A 17,500-nucleotide genomic window follows, 5' to 3' on the forward strand; every position below is an offset into this window, starting at 1 on the left:
CGTAAAAATGGGTAGAGAGAGAGAGAGAGAGAGAGAGAGAGAGAGAGAGAGAGAGAGAGAGAGAGAGAGAGAACCATATCCCTTCGCAGATGGCTCGAAGGGGAGAAAGTCCGGGAGAGTCCAAATTTCGAGTTATATATATGCAATTGTAAGAAAGGAAGGACGCGACCCATATTTGGGAAAATCAACCGGCACAATGCAAAGTGCAAAATGATGCAACGAGGGGAAAAAAAGGGGGTGAGAGAGGAAAATTAAAAATAAAGGAGAAAAAAAAACTGAGAAGGGAAGAAGAAAAAAAAAAACGATTTGACACACATCTCTAATATCGCCTCATGGTTTCATACTTCGTTCCTGAATTTAATTAAATATTTCGTCATAGGACGCTTGGTGAAGCTGAGAGAGAGAGAGAGAGAGAGAGAGAGAGAGAGAGAGAGAGAGAGAGAGAGAAAGAAAAACTAACTTTCATTTCCGTCACTCCGTTGTTATCAAAGTCAAGGTTTTAATATCAATGGAGAAAAAACTCTCCAGAGGAAGGGAAGTTTCCCTCTACAGAATTATTCGACATACTATGAGTACAATATGTCGTCTCTCTCTCTCTCTCTCTCTCTCTCTCTCTCTCTCTCTCTCTCTCTCTCTCTCAGGGCTGAAATGAAATTCCAAAGGATAAGAAGTCATGCAACGCCAAGCAAAGATCTTTTACAAAACTGAGGAAACTATAACATGGATGATAGAGTCTGTTTACCTTCAATTATTTTAATAACGCTGCTGCTCTGGGATTAAATGGAGACCCACAATAACTAAAAGTTACCCTACGATAACATAAAAAAAAACAACGAAAATAAAAACATTTACAGGAAAACAAGAAAAGGGTAAAATTTTTTCATTTTCCTTCTCCATACAAGGTAATGATCAAGGCAATATACAAGGTAAGACCTAGACAGACATGGTTAATGGCATGGATTGGGGAGGGGATGGGGAGGGGGAGGGGAGGGGGAGGACCAGGAGGAGGGAGCGGAGGGAGGGGAGGGACCAGCCTGCCCAAGAGAGAGAGAGAGAGAGAGAGAGAGAGAGAGAGAGAGAGATACGAGGTGGATAACAATAAGGAGGAATGTCATGGGCGGGGCTGACGGGCGTGACAAACTAATGGACGTGTGGATACAAGGCTGAAGGTGATAGTGCGGGTGTGGGTGGTGGTCGGGGTGGGATGGTGTGGGCGGGCGTGGGAGTTACGGACACTGACAATCCTTGGGAAAGGTGTGGGCGCCATGAAAGGATGGAAATGGGTGTTGTGGGGAATTGTCGAGTTCTTGAGGCGTGTGGGATTGCTGTGGGTGCATGAAAGCAGTGAAAGTGGGGGGTTGATAGGTGGGGGAGAGAGAGAGAGAGAGAGAGAGAGAGAGAGAGCTCAGCGCCATAGGGGTCATGGCATGTGAAATGGACGTTATCCCAAGCATCACCCGGTCGATGCGAGTAATTAAGGCATAAACCTCGTTTCTTAGGGAGTCGTTACTGCCAGCAGTCACGACCCCTTCCCCCTCCCCTCTCCTCCTCAAGAACGACTTCCACCCTCAACGGAATTCCCTCCTCCTTTCTCCCTCCCTCTCCACCAATAACAACGCAGCACGAGCCATGCGCACGTTATTCTTCCCCCCCAGCTGCTGCTGCTCCTGAAGCTAGTTCCTGAAGGTGTTCCTTGCGCGGATGCCTCAAGTGTTACTGATACTGTTCCTCCCGGTCTTGAACCTATCCCCTTTGGCTGCTGCTTACTATTCCTGCTACTGCTTTTGCTGCTGCTGATGTTAATACTGCTGTTTCTGTTGTTCCTGTTTTATCTTTTATTTTTTTATTCTTATTATCTGCTATTCATTAAATATGATATCAACTGCCCAGTCACAGAGTGAGCGCTCTGAAGTTCAAGTACAATTACAGATAGGAGGATAAGTAATGTAATCATATTTTCTTCATGAAAAACTTAAGGATAGAATAAAAAAAAAAAACACGTAGAAAAACATCCTCATTCTTATTTATTATCCTTATTACCTATTATTCATTAAATATGTCAACAGCCCAGTCACAGACTTTGAAGTTCAAGCACAGTTAACAGATAGAAGGTTAAGTAATGTAACCAAATTTTCCTCAAGAAAACTTAGGGATGAAATAAAAAAAAACGCCTACAAAAAATCCTTATTTTTATTTATTATCCTTAATACCTGTTATTCATTAAATATGTCAACTGCCCAGTCACAGACTTTGAAGTTCAAGCACAGTTAAAGAGATAGAAGGTTAAGTAATGTAATCAAATTTTCTTCATGACAAAAAAAATAAAAAAATAAAAAAAACACATACAAAAACAAACTGATGAAACGCCTCAATTCAAGTCTTGAAATAGATGGGAAGGGGTGTTATGGGAAATTGTGGGGGGTGGGGGGGGAGGGTGGAAGTAAGTGTGGGCTTCTTTCAATTCTCCCTTTCAATCTTCCCAACTCTCCTACTGCAACACCGAGGTGCTAAAGACGTTATGTCCCATCAGGATCCTAGACACCACCTCTGTGACCCCTGACCCTATTTCACCGTGAGTGACCATTACGCAACAATCCTCATTATTTATCGGTGTGCTTACTGCTCATTACTGTCATGCCGGTAATATTTCAGTGTTATTTTCCTTATGTACTGCCATTAGGTGAGTTTCATGCACGTATTGCTGGGTGGGTTCTAACCCGTATATTTTAGGGGAGCATCGGCGGGAAATTAGGCTTCTCTCTCTTTCTCTCTCTCTCTCTCTCTCTCTCTCTCTCTCTCTTGTCTATATATATTGTGTATATATATATATATATATATATATATATATATATATATATATATATATATATATATATATATATATATATATATATATATATATATATATATATATATATATATAAATATATATGTAAGTCATTTGTGTGCGCGCGCGTCCATATCTTCAACAATATCCGACTTCAAAAATCTTTGCTTAATGCAAAATATGATTTGAGCAATGCCATTATCAAAATGGAAGTGACAGGCGGGCCCCCACCCTTCCCCAATTCCAAGCTAGCCACTAAATTATTTTGATCACAATCCAAAGAAGGACATGAACGTGAATCTGACAGCTTACACCTAATATGAAAACCTCTACTACAGAATTCTAAATGTTTGTATTCTCGTCTCCCAAAGGGCAAAACCGAATTTTCGTAACACCAAATTCCCCGACGGCAATTGTAATATACCAGCACTTTGATTAGGAACAATAATCACACATAAACGCCAACCAGGTATTATCCAGTAAATTATCCTTTGCTAAACAATCAAAATAATTCTTGCAATATTGCACAGGCGGCACAGACGGAATTTTCAGATACTCCAAAGGCGATTGTAATATACCATGACCCTGCTTGAAAACAATATAATCATATATAAATGTTAAACAGATACGTCTCGTCAATTTATCCTTTGCCAAATAATCAACATTATTTTTTACAACACTGCTCAGAAACATTCGCAAAATCTGAAGCAAGTGCGTTCACAAGCCACCAGGATTCTCTCAGGCTTGCGTACAAGAACATCACGCGTATACATTGCGTCATAAAGCTGGAAACAGACTTCCACAGTGGCCCTTGCTATCTGAGATGGTCGCCTGGAAGGTCTCAGTCTCTACGAGAATGTTACAGAAAGGTTACGGCCTCTAAGAGAGAAAGTTACAGGAAGGTTACACAAGTGCTACGAGGGAAGTAAGTAGGGGTTCTGGCCCGATTCTGGATTCCAGTGCCTGGAATGATGGTCTGTTTCTAGGAAGAAAGAGGGTTTTCTGCTCTGAGGAAGAGGAGTCTGATGCTCGTTGCTACTGGAGTTCAACTGCTAATTAGATCTGATTTGTGCAACGTTAACGAATGAAAGTATTACATGAATTCTTTAAATTCATTAATATGCACAAAAATAAAGGCGCGTATGTGTGTATAAAAAGCATATAAACGCTTTAGTATATACGTAAATAACTTTGTATTGCATAAAATACATAAAAAACTTACAACACATCAAATCAAAGAATACCTTTATAAATAAGAATGAGCTTTACCATACTGCAACCACAAACAAACCACGTTCCAAACGTAAACCATATTTAAACCAAAGGAAAAATTAAAACATAAAATAAGCACAGGAGAAGAGAAATGGAGAACAAACGAACGAAATCTGGCAAGAAAAACAAGTAAAAAATGCGCCGAAGTTTCTCCTACGAAATCGAGTTTTCTGTCTGGTGGTGGACTCAGCCGCGACCCATGAAACTCAGCCACGGTCCAGTGGTGGCCTATGTTGTTGGCACCTACAGCGCTGCCAGAAGTACGACTATGGCTAACTTTAACCTTAAATAAAATAAAAACTACTGAGGCTTGAGGATTGCAATTCGGTATGTTTGATGATCGGAGGATGGATGATCAACATACCAATTTGCAGCCCTCTAGCCTCAGCAGTTTTCAAAAGAAGAAAGAACCCAGACAATAAATGGAGACACCATGGAAAACTGAGTAAACATAAAAAAACCCAAATCAATAGATTGTCTTCAGCACTCGAGACACCATTATCTACTCTCGAACCAATTTCGAACACTTGTTGTTTTACGAGCTCGCGTCGCTATTGGAATGCAATGGATCAATCAACTCGTCAATCGATGGCTAAGTGCTTGTGCGACTCTGCTTGCGCGACTTACGCTCGACGACAATTGCTTGCTCCTTGATTAGAACATGGGGGAAGTATAGGTGATTCCGAATACCAGTTTCATTGAACAGGATTACATTTTCTTGCTTTCGTTTTATTTATTATTAGTTCATTTATCTTTTTTATTCTGTTGGAACTTGCTTGGAAGTTCGTGTATTTAGGTATGCTAATTGTGAATGTTTATTATGGACGATAATAATAATAATAATAATAATAATAATAATAATAATAATAATAATAATAATAATTTCTATTTTTTTTGGTCATGAAGACATCATCATCATCATTATCATCATTTCTATTCTCTTGGTCATGAAGACTAATAATAATAATAATAATAATAATAATAATAATAATAATAATAATAATAATAATAATATTATTATTATTAATTATTTATTATTATTATTATTATTATTATTATTCGCTGCTGCTTAGTTTCGGTACAGTCAAGCTTTGGGAATCCATCCCTGCCCCTGTAGTTTTTCATATCCTTTAACTTTCACATAAAGGTAAATATAATTATAAGTTTGGCTGTGAATAGAAACCTGGATATGGGTTTCCTTGATCAATTTTCTGTGCATTGAGGTTGATGGAAAGTTGACAAAAGTCTAATCAAAGTTATATAACGGGTTTGAGCTACAGGTTTTGAATATGTTCAGTTAATCAGAACGGGGGCTCTATCTATTGAATATTAAAGAAGTCAGGTCCCTTTCCAAAGAGTCATCATATTTCTGTGTGAATTTTATAGTCTTATATATATATATATATATATATATATATATATATATATATATATATATATATATATATATATATATAATATAAACTTTCACGTCTGGGGTTAGCTCCAGATGTTATTACTCTTATGACTTAAGGCTAGTGTTTTGGGGGGAAAGCACCCCCACCCCATGAAAAAAAAGCCAAACTTGCAAGCACAAACGAAAGCAAAACAAGACCGAAAAATGAAAGATTTTTATTTTTCACCTTCCTCGACCGAACGCGAGAGCCGAGCAGAAGAAGAAGAAGAAGAAGAAGAAGAAGAAGAAGAAGAAGAAGAAGAAGAAGAAGAAGAAGAAGAAGGTGCCGAGAGGAGAAACAGCAGAAGCAGCAGCAGAGGCCCCAGGGACCCCACAGGACCCACCCCAGGGTCCTGAGATCCCCAGGACCCACTCCTGGGTCCTGAGACCCCCACCCTCCCCAGGGCCCACTCCTGGGTCCCGAGACCCCCATAACGAAACCGCTGATTAAAACATTAAGTCATTTAGCCTCGTCCAATCATTTTCGCCAAAAGACCAGGTATCGGAAACCTTTATCCTTAACTACCTTGTATATTCGTGGGGTTAGCTTTGCCATGACGGCTCTGGGAGAGAGAGAGAGAGAGAGAGAGAGAGAGAGAGAGAGAGAGAGAGAGAGAGAGAGAGAGAGAGAGAGAGAGGGGGAGATATGAAGGGGGAATCTGAGGTGGGGGAAGGGAATTTGGAAAGGCAATGGGGAAGAGGAGGAGGGAGAGGAGGGCAAGGTAGGAAAGGAATAGGGAGGAGTGGAATGTGCAGGAAGGAGGAAACTGGAAGGGGTTATCAGGAATGATTTGTTATTAAAATGGCGTCAAAATATCGAGGGTCACTGACGCCAAATGGCAGGGGGAGGGGGGAGGTGGAGGTTAGCAAAGAACCGTATTCAGGAAAATTAAATTTCAAGATTACATTCCTATCAGAAAATTACACATAAACCAATCAACTTTATTAAGAAAAATCAAGTTTCGAGATTACATTCCTGTCAGAAAATTACCCAAAACAATAAACTTTATTAAGAAAAATCAAGTTTCGAGATTACATTCGTATCAGAAAATTACACCCAAAACAATAAACTTTAAGAAAAATTAACTTTCAAGATTACATTCCTATCAGAAAATTATACCCAAAACGGTAAACTTTATTTAAAAAATTAAGTTTCGAGATTACATTCCTATCAGAAAATTGCACCCAAAACAATAAACTTTATTAAGAAAAATTAAGTTTCAAGATTACATTCCTATCAGAAAATTACACCTAAAACAATCAACTTTATTAAGAAAAATCAAGTTTCGAGATTACATTCATGTCAGAAAATTACCCAAAACAATAAACTTTATTAAGAAAATCAAGTTTCGAGATTACATTCCTGTCAGAAAATTACCCAAAACAATAAACTTTATTATGAAAAATTAACTTTCAAGATTACATTCCTATCAGAAAATTACACCCAAAACAATAAACTTTATTAAGGAAAATTAGGTTTCAAGATTACATTCCTATCAGAAAATTACACCCAAAACAATAAGCTTTAACAGCAGAAATTAAGTTTCGAGATTACATTCCTATCAGAAAATTACACCCAAAACAATAAACTTTATTAAGAAAAATTAAGTTTCAAAATTAGATTCCTATCAGAAAATTACACCTAAAACAATAAACTTTGATAAGAAAAATTAAGTTCCAAGATTACATTCCTATCAGAAAATTACACCCAAAAAATAAACTTTATTAAGAAAAATTAAGTTTCGAGATTACAATTTTGTGAACAGATTCCACCCGAAAACAATCCCATTAAATGACTTTTCCCTTCAGAAAAAAATATCAAAACCGAGAAGAAAATAGGAAAACGAACCCATAATAATTCACAGACACCGCAAAAATTCCACAGCTGCGCTGAGGAAGGCTTTAATAAACAATCCTAACGCTGAAGACAAGGGCATCCTTGGTTGTCTTTGAGAAGAAGGTGCTTGGGGCAGTGTCCACTTGACAGAACTTTGTAATGGGCGGCTGGGCATTGCCCCGGTGCGCGCACCCTTGAGCCTTGAACCAAACCCGTTTTCGAAGGGTGAGTCATCTCGCATAATCTATTCTGGAAGCAGTTTTTGCTCTGACGAAGGGTAAGCATCATCAGATCTGAAAGTGTACAAAATTCCTTTGATCAGCTCTGAGCTTTTTTAAGATGCTAACAGGGTTTCCAATACATGAATACTTAAATAAACAAATAATCAAAAATATATATATACATACATACATAATATATATACATATATATTACTTATTTATTTACTTATTTATTTATTTATTTATTTATTTATTTATTTATTTAGAGAGAGAGAGAGAGAGAGAGAGAGAACAAGTTGGTTAGGTAGTACAGAATTAGCTAGCCTCTTGGTAACACGTGTCCTTCCCCTTAAGTGGCCCGTTAGTGTGGTAAGGTATAAGGAACCTAATATGGACCTCTGGACTCATCTCTAAGCAACCGAGACGAGAGAGAGAGAGAGAGAGAGAGAGAGAGAGAGAATCATAGTGTTAAAGTTCTGTTTATTAAATATTGTTTTCGTTCATTTCCATTTTCTCTTCAATTTTACTTATAAAATCACACCTAAAAAAAATATATCTGGAAGACCAGTTGGTAACGTGGTAGGTCTCGATACGTTATGGCTCCTGTTTCAGAATTTGTCAGAAACGAAAACATTGAACTGAATATAGAATTTAGGCCAAAAGCCAAGCACTGGGACATACGAGGTCATTCAGCGCTGAAACTAAAATTGACAGTAAAAGGTTTGAAAGGTGTAACAGGAGGAAAACCTCAAAGCAGTTGCACTATCAATCAATTGTTAGGAGAGGGTGGAAAGTAAGATGGAAGAAAGAGAATGTGAAAGGAGGTACAGTAAAAGGAACGAAAGGGGTTGCAGCTAGGGGACGAATGCACGCTGCAAAGAACCTAAAGTAATGCCTACAGTGTACCGCATGAGGTGCACTGACGGCACTACCCCCCCTACGGGGACACGGAAATATTGTCAGCCAAGTCGTTTTATCAGAACGAGCAACGGCGAAAAAACACCATTTTATAAAGAACTCGTTTATGTCAACATATTTTTTTACGAACCTTTTCAGCACACCGTCTTGCCTAACAGCTAATGTTTCCTGGACATGACAGTATTCAGTTTACGAATAAATAAATAAATATATATATGAACTTTGTCACTTACACAATTGTTCTGTGCATTAATACAATTATACTAACAGGAACTCATTAAAAGTGGATGGTATCTATGGAGATATTTATTCAAGAAAAGTTCTTGAATAAATATCTACGCTAGATACCATCCAGTTTTAATGAAGTCCTGTTAGTATAATATATATATATATATATATATATATATATATATATATATATATATATATATATATATATATATATATATATATATATATATATATATATTTTACATTGGACTTAAATAATCTTCTTTTCCATTAGAGGAATACTGTCTTCAGCAGATAACCTTCTTACTCTAAACAAACGCATACAAACATATACATCCGTTAATCAAAATAACACACATACACAAACACATACACATACACAGACACAAACACAATTACATATGTAACATGAGCACTCCGAATTCAAATGAGCATCTGTCACTCCATATGCATATGATGAATCTGGTTGTAGAAAGGGGGAAGGGTAAAGGGGAAACTTCCTATTTAAGTACGCCTAATCTCTGGACATTTTGAAAATGTACCCGGATGGCAATAAAACCCCATCTCTCTCTCTCTCTCTCCATATCACTTCATAGCATCTCTCTTTCTCTCCTCAGCCGCACATTCATCTCTCTCTCTCTCTCTCTCTCTCTCTCTCTCTCTCTCTCTCTCTCTCTCTCTCTATCTATCTCTCTATATATATATATATATATATATATATATATATATATAATTATATATCCATATAGCCTCTCTCTCTCTCTCTCTCTCTCTCCCTTTTCCTCATCCTTCATCCTGGTATGAAATCATCGGGCTGAAATCCTTTGGAACAGAGTCCTTCAGTCAAAATCCTTCTGCCAAAGCCCCTCTCCTTCAACCTAACGATTCGGTCACTTATCAGCCGGAGTGAGTCACAGAGAAGGAGGATTCCGAATTATACGTGTGTGAGTGTGTGTGTGTGCGTGTGTGAGTGAGTGTGTGTGTGTGCATTTTATAACGAATGGCGCCGCCGGCATAATCATCTCTATAATTCCTTTCGGGCGAAAGTCATTGAGTGCCAAAAAGAGGACCTCTAATTAGTCAAAGGGTTATTAGGTCAGGTTCATCAGGTCGCGGTAATTAGGGATTAAACATAATTCGTATAATTAATGTCCGTATGACATAGGGGGAGAATCCTCTGAAGATGGCATTTGTCTGTGTGTGTGTGAGTGTGTGAGAGAGAGAGAGAGAGAGAGAGAGAGAGAGAGAGAGAGAGAGAGAGAGTGTGTGTTAATATGAAAAAAATCGATGTCTTTCTTGAGAGAGAGAGAGTTAATATGAAAAAATCAGTTTCCCTTGAGAGAGAGAGAGAGAGAGAGAGAGAGAGAGAGAGAGAGATGACATGTGCGGCTGAGGAGAGAAAAAGAGATGCTATGAAGTGAGAGAGAGAGAGAGAGAGAGAGAGAGAGAGAGAGAGAGAGAGAGAGAGAGAGAGAGAGTTGGTTTTGTGTTAGTGGCGGCCCGAAAGTGTGGTAAGGTAGTAAATGAGCCTGATGTGGACCTCAGAACTCGTCTCCAAGCAAGCGAGAGAGAGAGAGAGAGAGAGAGAGAGAGAGAGAGAGAGAGAGAGAGAAAGTGTGGAGGAAACTGAGAAGAAAATGACAGGGAATCATAGGGTTACCATAATGAAGACGGATGGCATGAGGAAGGGTAGGAGAGAGAGAGAGAGAGAGAGAGAGAGAGAGAGAGAGAGAGAGAGAGAGAGAAGGGGGAGGGGGAAGGGACAAGAAAAAAAAACCCTTCAAGCGAGACACTCAGAAAACATCAGTAAACAACTCCGGCGTCGACGGGGAATGTTAAAAACAGGTTTGTTTCCTTTCCTGGAGGAAAAATGGGAAAAACTGGTATTAAAAAAAAACGGGAAACTGATAAGGGAAATAACTCTTTTAATGTACAGAAGTAGTGTAGTATTAATAAACATTTATTATCAGTATCACTACTGTCCACCAGTCTTTCCATCGTTATCATCATCATAATTACTAAATATTTTTCCCGGTATTGTGAAAGAAGTAACATGATACTGATAAGAGAAATTATAATAAACAAGTGGTATTATTACTAAATAATTACCACCAGTATTATTACTATCACACGCCTATCATCGTTATCATCATCATAATCAATAAAGCAATACCAGTTATAATCGCGAGTGAAATTAAGTCACTATATAATGAAATAATGACCATCATCATCACCATGACAACCTCATCATTATCATCATCAACATCATCACCATCACAGCCTCATCATTCTCACAACCATCATTACCATTTCTTATTCTACAATGACCAAACGTGACGACATTACATCAACAGCGCAAAACAATACAAACGCTTTGACCTAAAGACACGAAGCTCAAAAGCTCATCCCTTAATGACCTGGCTGTAATGACGGCCCCTCCCCACCTTTATCCCCTCCCCCCTCCCTCCCCTCCCCCTCCCCAATCATCACACGGCCAGTGTTGTGGCCACCTATTTGAAACGATGCAAATCGTCGGTGTTTACTATACACTGACAACACAATTACCGAAGGCCGTCATCTGGGAGGCAGATAACAAGAGAGAGAGAGAGAGAGAGAGAGAGAGAGAGAGAGAGAGAGAGAGATAAATAAACGGAGGAATAGCAGGACAAGCGATAAACGGTGGGAGTGAGAGATGCAAGCGGAAAGAATTGGTGAATATGTTACGTTAGTTATAGATGGCTGTTATTGACAAAGGGAAGCTGGGATATGATTAATTATTATTATCGATAAGAAAATGTTCAATAAGAACTCAGGAACCTCGATACCCACCGACACACAAATACACACACACATACACAAGCATAATCTATGTACATATATAAACACACACACATATACATACATACACACATATATATATAATATATATATATATATATATATATATATATATATATATATATATATATATCAACCACATTGGCGCAAGTAAATAAATGATAACCAATTAAAAATAAAACCACTAATCATGGTAACATCATGGTTAATGATTAGCAGCGTCACACAACACCAAATACTAGGAAGAAAGTCTGTACTATCCATAAAGTGATCTTATCACATCTGCAAAGCGCATGATCAGGCAAGTGTAAATTTTTGTATAACATTCTCCATCGACAACAACAGTTCCGAACAATCAAAACTTAGGCAGGCCTTTAATCACACGTCTTAATAAAAACAAAACAAGGATAAATATTAAACACAATGTCTCAAAGCAGAACCTGAATCATGAAGCAACTGGGTATGTATATGTACATGTATAATGTTTTCAAGATAAACATGCATACACAAACATGTGAATATGTAGCGTATTTTTCGCTTACATCCTGTCGTTCTAAAGGTGCGTCCACACCGCAGCATAGCATGTGATAAACTTGTCATTAACATATTATAAACACGTCCGAAACATATCTCATAAAACATATCTCATACGTATCACAGACGAGTTGAAAACATGTCGACGACTGTAAGTGAAGAACTAATCTTTGATAATTGCTGGATAATCGCATGAAGCACTGGTTAGACTAATAATAAGTCGTTGACTTGTATTCAACTTGTTTCTGAGGTGAGTGATAAGTTGCTGACATGTCTGTGACTGCATGCAACTTATTGCATGCATATGGCAGACAAGTTGAAAACACGTCAAAAACTATAAGTGAAGGAATAATATCTGGCAATTGCTGGATAATCGTATGAAGCACTGGTTAGACTAATATTAAGTCGCCGACATGTATGCAACGTGTTAGTGATGTGTTCGTGATAAGTTGCCGACATGTTTGTGATAAGTTGCCGACATGTTTGTGACAAGTTGCTGACATGTTAATGAAACGCTATTTTGCAGAAATGTCTAAGAATCTACGAGCATAGGCTGATTGTCATAGCAAATTCATATACGTGGTCCAATTAAATGTTTGTTCCTCGATCATGAAGTCAGAATGTAAACACCACAAGTGATTACAGTGACTGTTTATTTATCCCTCAGGTGACTTCAGAGGCACCGACGGAAGTCTCAACAGATCAAGGGAGGTCAAGGTCCTGGGAGAACCCGGCAGACAACCTAATATTTTTAATTTCCTCTATTTTCCCGTCGGATGAGTGATCACCCTAATCTTCGTGGATTCAACCATTTTTATCATCCGTACAAGAAGAGACGGTTATACGAGCCTTAATGATACGGGAAGAGAACGGGTATAGAGAGAGAGAGAGAGAGAGAGAGAGAGAGAGAGAGAGAGAGAGATATGACATAACTTCAGGATTATTACTCCCGTCTCATCAATCCCCCCCCCTCCCCATTCCTACCTCTCATATTCTTATGAGAGAGAGAGAGAGAGAGAGAGAGAGAGAGAGAGAGAGAGAGAGAGAGAGAGAGAGAGAGAGAGATTTCTCTGGCATAGCTTCAGAATTATTAATTCATGATACGGGAAGTATACAGGTATATATAAATATTGTGTGTATGTGTGTGTGTGTGAGAGAGAGAGAGAGAGAGAGAGAGAGAGAGAGATTTCTATGGCACACCAGGATTATCATTCCCGTCTCATCCACCTCCCCACCCTCCCCCATCCCCACTTAGTTTCTTATGCATGGAAAATTATGAACTCATTTCAGGACCTACATGAAAGTCAAAGGTCACTAATCTGTAGGTATCATGGAATTCGTATGTGATGTGCAAGACGGGACCGACTATAAGGTGGAATAATAATAATAATAATAATAATAATAATAATAATAATAATAATAATAATAATAATAATAATAATAAAAGTAGGAAATAGGAAGCGACCACGTACGGATGGATGGAGAGAGAGAGAGAGAGAGAGAGAGAGAGAGAGAGAGAGAGAGAGAGAGAGAGAGAGAGAAGCGACCAACGGCGGATCGCAAATGATAAATTCACGGAGAGGAATATCAGAATATCCAAATCTCCTGTGGCCCTCCAAAATCCGATGACTTTGGAATGTCTATAGTGGTCGGGGACTCCAACTTTGAAATTCACAGCATATGAATATATATGAATAAATAATGTATGTAGATGTCTCTGTAGTTACAAAAGTGTAACCATCTATCTATCTATCTATCTATCTGCCCTTATATACAGTATATATATATATATATATATCATATATATATATATATATATATATATATATATATATATATATATATATATATATATATATATATATATATATATATATATATATATATATATATATATATTATATATTGTTCCAGTTCACATAAACGCTTCAACAAACTAGGAAGCAAAAAAAAAAAAATAAATAAAATAAAAAAATCCTTCTTGACAACGAAGCGGCAATTACACATTATCACATTTAATAATGCAATCAAAATGACACGGCTCGTTAAATCTACGGGAAGGGATTTAAACGCTAAAATGGGATTTAAACGCTAAAACGGGATTTAAACGCTAAAATAGGATTTAAACGCTAAAATAAACTTGCTTTCGATTTTATCAAACATGGCACTCCACGTGTTTTCACAAAATACATGCACTCAGAGAGAGAGAGAGAAAAGAGAGAGAGAGGAGAAAATAAGGCAATTAATGAAAAGGCAACGGATAAAAGGTCAGGCGATAATCTTCAGTTTAAAATAAAAGCGAAAATGACTAACAGCAATGGCAGTCCGACAGAGTAAAGCTCTCGGTTCTGGATTTACCCTGTTCAAGAGGACCAACGGAATCTGTTCTTCTATCACACAGACATATCAACAATCAACAGTATTCAGTGATGGTCTATTTTCGTAGTGACTGTATTGATGAACTGAGAATAGCTAGCGGGTGTTCTAATACAGAAAGAAGTAGATCGGTTATTAGAAAACAAAGTTAAATTACCAAATAAATAAATAAATAAATAGAGAAAAATGCAAATAAGAGGACCCTATGGAATCTAAATTATTCTTCTATCACACAGACATACCAACAATATTCAGCGATGGTCCATTTTTCGTAGTGAGTGTATTGACGAAATGGGAACAGCTAGAGGGTGTTCTATTTTAACATCATCCCTAACCTTTCCCACGTTCCCATAATTCCCAATCACCCTCCCCCACCCACCCCAGAAAAGACATCCTTGTAAATCCATCTCTTCGACTTAGTTGATAATAATAATAATAATAATAATAATAATAATAATAATAATAATAATAATAATAATAATAATAATAATAATAAAAGTGGTTTTCATGGAATTTCATGACTGCCTTTCAGCTTAATACGGTTATCAAATAAACTATACCCAAAGAGAACAAGCAAAAGTTCAACGTCCAACTAAGAACACTGCTAGGCTCCAGAATTCTCTCCTTCCTTCTTTTTCCCTTGATTCTGATAGCATTTCTATAATCAAGAGTCAGCTCTATTATATTCTCTGTTCTCTATGCTATCTTCGGGCCTGTATGTATGTATGTATGTATATATACAGTATATACATATTATCTATCTATCTATCTATCTATCTATCTATCTATCTATCTATCATACATATATATATATATATATATATATATATATATATATATATATATATATATATACATACACAGTAAAGCTCCAGAGGAACCATATCCTTTAGACGGGTATAAAGGATAAATGAATCCTATAATCAAATATAATTAAGACAGGACATTCGGGACCCTCCAGAGACACTGAGTCCCCATACAGGTATCTCTTGTATTTGGTATTCATAGGCAATGTTCGCTATCAATTCCCATTATGAATACTTCATGCCTTATTCCTAGTCTTGGTAAGGTTATAATGACTATTGTTATTCTTTTTCTGGAAGAGAGAGAGAGAGAGAGAGAGAGAGAGAGAGAGAGAGAGAGAGAGAGAGAGAGAGAGAGAGAGAGAGAGAGAGACTTGATACTTTACAATTATTTTTTTTTATCCTCTGATGAAGAGAGAGAGAGAGAGAGGGGGGTGGTGTTTGGTACCTTTACAGTTATTTTTATTATCTTCTGATGAGAGAGAGAGAGAGAGAGAGAGAGAGAGAGAGAGAGAGAGAGAGAGAGAGAGAGAGAGAGAGAGATTCAGTAGCGATGGCGATATCTGGCATCAAATACCGATGAATTAAAAAAAAAAGTTTCTTATTATCATAACATCCTTTGCAAACCCTCTCGAGTGTTATGAAGGTAACCTCATCAATATTTTCAACCTCTATCCATTCAATTTCTATCTACTCATTCTGTTTTCGCGCAGAAATGCAAGGAGCTACCACAACAGGCAATTACCAATCAAATGCTGACATGTCAAAAAGTGGGAATGATTTGCAAATAAGACAATTGTGAACATAAGGACTCTCCGTCATAATAAACCCTCCTTGACCTCCCTTAGCAACAGATGTGTGTGTGTGTGTGTGCGTGTGTGTGTGTGAGAGAGAGAGAGAGAGAGAGAGAGAGAGAGAGAGAGAGAGAGAGAGAGAGATGTGTAAACTAGTATAACCGATCGTTGAAACCTTTGACACACATACACATATACGCATATATACACACAATCTCTCTCTCTCTCTCTCTCTCTCTCTCTCTCTCTCTCTCTCTCTCTCTCTATATATATATATATATATATATATATATATATATATATATATATATATATATATATATATAAATATATATACTGTAAGCAAACTCATTCACTGTCAGAGCAAAATATATAGACTAAAGAGAGAGAGAGAGAGATGTGTGAACTAATATAATCGATCGTTTACAGCCATGACAGACATACACACTCTCTCTCTCTCTCTCTCTCTCTCTCTCTCTCTCTCTCTCTCTCTGTATATATATATATATATATATATATATATATATGTATGTATATATAAACATTTATACAAAAACACACATAAACACACACACACACACACACACACACATATATATATATATATATATATATATATATATATATATATATATATATATATATATATATATATATATATATACTACATTCATTATCAAGCAAAAAAAAACTGACTTTAAAAAAATAACGACCTCCTGATCATTATTAACCTTTCTCTCATTATGGTCGCCGGATAACGTTAATACTTGGCCGAAAGATATCGGCTATAGGAAAATATTATCCGACGTCGATAGTAATCACTTTTACTTTTTCTCCTCCTCCTCCTCCTCCTTCTTCGTCTTCTTCTTCTTCTTCTTCTTCTTCTTCTTCTTCTTCTTCTTCTTCTTCTTCTTCTCCCGACCCGACGATTGATTTATCGGTCATTACAGCGACGAGAAACATTCTCCAAACATTCTCTTAATACCTTTTGATCTTTCCCGTTTTATGCTCATCCCCGTATTCATTCGATTTCTTCACATTCCCCCTTTCCGACACAAAACCTCACGGTCGATTACGCCGAGCGATTTTAATCGGGTTCGCTCCTCGCCGACTCCTTCCTTGAGCGGATTAAGCAAAGGTATGAAAACGAGCGACTGTCATTTTCGTTTTGAATAAAAGGGTAAAGGTCTAAAAATAATCTTGGCTGTCCCCTTTATCTGTCCTACTTAGAGGAAAAAGGTCGGGTTACAATGCCTCAAGGTCAATTTGATGCTATACGAGGCTAACTAGAAAGCCGATTGCTATTTTTATCCCTTTGTCTCGTGTATCTGTAATTATAGATTGTGTGTATTGTACTGTGATAATAATAATAATAATAATAATAATAATAATAATAATAATAATAATAATAATA

The 17,500-nt window shown here is 37.2% G+C and overlaps 2 protein-coding genes across 5 annotated transcripts in view; one reads left to right on the forward strand and one right to left on the reverse strand.

Annotated features, from left to right (window-relative positions):
• Window positions 1–17,500, reverse strand: part of LOC136833233 (DBH-like monooxygenase protein 1) — a 1,137,248-nt gene that overhangs the window by 211,190 nt on the left and 908,558 nt on the right. The gene's annotated exons all lie outside the window — the stretch shown is intronic.
• The window catches only part of LOC136832997 (death domain-associated protein 6-like), a 25,217-nt gene continuing 13,416 nt past the window's right edge, over window positions 5,700–17,500 (forward strand). The window contains exon 1 of the mRNA XM_067094648.1: window positions 5,700–5,884. Within this exon, the coding sequence (XP_066950749.1) occupies window positions 5,700–5,884 (185 nt within the window). The remainder of the gene's footprint in view (window positions 5,885–17,500) is intronic.

The sequence above is a fragment of the Macrobrachium rosenbergii genome, chromosome 51, assembly GCF_040412425.1.
Source record: "Macrobrachium rosenbergii isolate ZJJX-2024 chromosome 51, ASM4041242v1, whole genome shotgun sequence".
Classification (NCBI taxonomy): domain Eukaryota; kingdom Metazoa; phylum Arthropoda; class Malacostraca; order Decapoda; family Palaemonidae; genus Macrobrachium; species Macrobrachium rosenbergii.